The sequence below is a fragment of the Malurus melanocephalus genome, unplaced genomic scaffold, assembly GCF_030028575.1.
Source record: "Malurus melanocephalus ecotype Western Australia unplaced genomic scaffold, MMel_1.1 scaffold_878, whole genome shotgun sequence".
NCBI lineage: Eukaryota > Metazoa > Chordata > Aves > Passeriformes > Maluridae > Malurus > Malurus melanocephalus.
Window position 1 is genome coordinate 1 of NW_026624110.1, and position 2,445 is coordinate 2,445.

The 2,445-nt window shown below is 45.7% G+C and overlaps 1 protein-coding gene across 1 annotated transcript in view; it reads left to right on the top strand.

The window, feature by feature from the left end:
* The first annotated feature begins 42 nt into the window (after window positions 1-42).
* Window positions 43-2,445, top strand: part of LOC130585371 (gastrokine-1-like) — a 4,514-nt gene continuing 2,111 nt past the window's right edge. Inside the window, exons 1-5 of the mRNA XM_057385836.1 lie at window positions 43-83; window positions 918-1,011; window positions 1,439-1,579; window positions 1,798-1,908; window positions 2,379-2,395. Coding sequence (XP_057241819.1) covers window positions 43-83; window positions 918-1,011; window positions 1,439-1,579; window positions 1,798-1,908; window positions 2,379-2,395 — 404 coding nt within the window. The remainder of the gene's footprint in view (window positions 84-917; window positions 1,012-1,438; window positions 1,580-1,797; window positions 1,909-2,378; window positions 2,396-2,445) is intronic.

The window sequence follows — 2,445 nt, forward strand, 5'->3', positions numbered from 1 at the left end:
TTGGTCAACAACCTCAGCTCTTATGGAGCCGATGTCTTCTCTATGTGCAGCGGACTCACCACCTACATGGCTTACGAAGTTCACGGTGAGTGCAAGCAAGGCAATTCTGAGTGCTACTGACCAGGCACATTTTTTTCTCGAGGAATGACCAAGGCACAACTGCTACTCTTCTGTTTTGAGAAGCGCAGAAACCAAGGCCTTCAGCAGGTGCACAAAGGGTTCCACGTCTCCATAGCTCAGGACTGGAACAGGGAGGTGCCACAGCTGCCATATCTGACCCGAACCAAAGCCTTACAGCACCACCCAGGGAATCTTAAGGTGGCTTTAGTTTTGGCCATGAGTGTTTCGACCCATACTGAACTCCTGTGCAATGGCCAGGAAAAGACAAACTGCCGTGCTAGGAACCACTGTCCTTCAGCTCAGAGCTTGCTGCCGAGTTGACCGAGGCAGCTACCAAACCTTCGTGCTTCACAAAACTAAGCCTAACAGCTTTCTCCTGGGCGGGTTTTCCCAGGGGGAATGATCAAGTTTTGGAGATGTTTAATGACCTGCACCTCCTAGGATTCTTCCGGAATGCCCCAGCCCACGTGAGTGGGCCCATGAACTGGCACCAGCCTGAGTTTGTAATGCCCAGGCACAGGACCTCACGGGAGCGTGTGCAATAGAGCCGTGATTTCTGCACGGGAAGTCACAGGGGCTGTTTGAGAGCACATCTTTGTGGGGCATTCCGTGCTGAGCCACAGAGCCGCTGCTGTTTGGGGACTCCAAGAGGATGTGCCCCTCGTACCATTGCTCAAGCATTGCTAGTGCAGCCATTCTTCCAAAGCTGGCTCGCTCTGAGCAACACCACCACGCTCGTGGAGAAGGGCAGCCAAGGCCTTAGGCATTAGCTCATGGGCTTTTGTTTGTTCCTTTCTTGCTTCCCAAGGACCCCAGGTGAATCTGGGATCATGCGTTACCCTCGATGTCCTGAGAGTTGTGGATCTGAGATACTGCAGTGGCAATGACCAGGTGAGAAAACCTTAGCCCTTACCATTTTTGAAGCAAGTGTTGGGGTTCCAGAGCTGCTGCCCAAAGCCAACCCTGCTGCCCTCCTTGCCTGGCATGTCCTCTTTCAAGAGGATGGGTGAGCAGAAGTTTGTGTCCGAGATCTTGAGGGTGGATTGACTGTGGCCAGTCCTGTTGCACACGTCAACCTCTAAAGGCACCGGATGACAGCTGTCAGATCCAGCAATGGCTGATTGAATCCCTGGAAAAAATTTTTGGGGCTCTGCCCAAGGGCACAGCCTTGATTTGGGGTTCTTCTGCAAAGAGGGAGGGCAGTGCTGGCACTTCTCAGGGGCAGCACTTCTACTACTCTAGCAGGGAYTTTTCRGAAGCTTTGGGGCATCACTGACTCCCTTGAGAGGTGAAACGTCTTCTTTCCCTTGCTTTTTAGTCTCAGCAGACGGATCACAATTGCCACATGTCTGGTGGTTGTGTGTTTCAAAATCTGACTCTAAGTAGTCAAACACGTGTCGTGGTTATTGAGCAAAGGAGCAACCATTTGTCATGGAAAACCATCTGGAACTACAATAAGGTGAGTTGCCAGTAGCATACTTGTTGACAAAGTGTGTGAGGAGACCGTCTCCTTGTGTAACTGAGACCAGGATTTGGTTGGTTTCTTCATTCTGACCAGCCTTTGCCCACAATTTGGGGTCGAATCTGTTTGCCTTTGTTTCTTTTTTTATCCCAATTTTATCCCATCCTTTTAGGTTCAAAGGCAAACTGTACGCGTTCCATAACTTTATTTTACAGGGTATCATTGCAACCAAAGTGGTGCAAGAGGGCACTTGCTATATTTCTTCCATGAACAAAAATGTTMTGCCCAGCTTTGAAAATCTGGTCCACCTGGCTTCAGAGAACGGGGTAAGAATCAAAATCTGCAGTTGCTTCAGATAGTGTACTCTCTTTGATATTCCTTTTTCATCTGGAACAGTGCTATTTTCAAGACCTTCTAACCCAATTGGTTAAGTTAAAGCCTTTTTAGTGGTTATTTTCGTTGTTATTTTCATTGAAGTTTTCAGGTGCATAATTTTAAATTTTTTTTAAATTTATTTGTTTGCCTTTAGTGTAGATCCGTTATGTTGAGTTAAAGTCCCAGATAGGTTAGATYATATTTTACAATGCTTTTTATTATTATATAATTTAGTCTTTTTACACTGTTTTAGTATCTCACATTTTAGATTTTTCACTCAGTACGTTTCATAATCTCTCATTTCACAAAGTCTCAAATAATATTTTTTTTCAGAATACTCAATAAGAGAAAAAATTCTTGTTATAGAAAAAAAGGAAGTTTGCAAACTTTTTGAACAGAACTACGCACCATATTTCTTTAGTTCGGCCCACCGAATAAGCACAGACATTATAAAAATTATTCCAGCACTCAGCATATATACCTTGGTC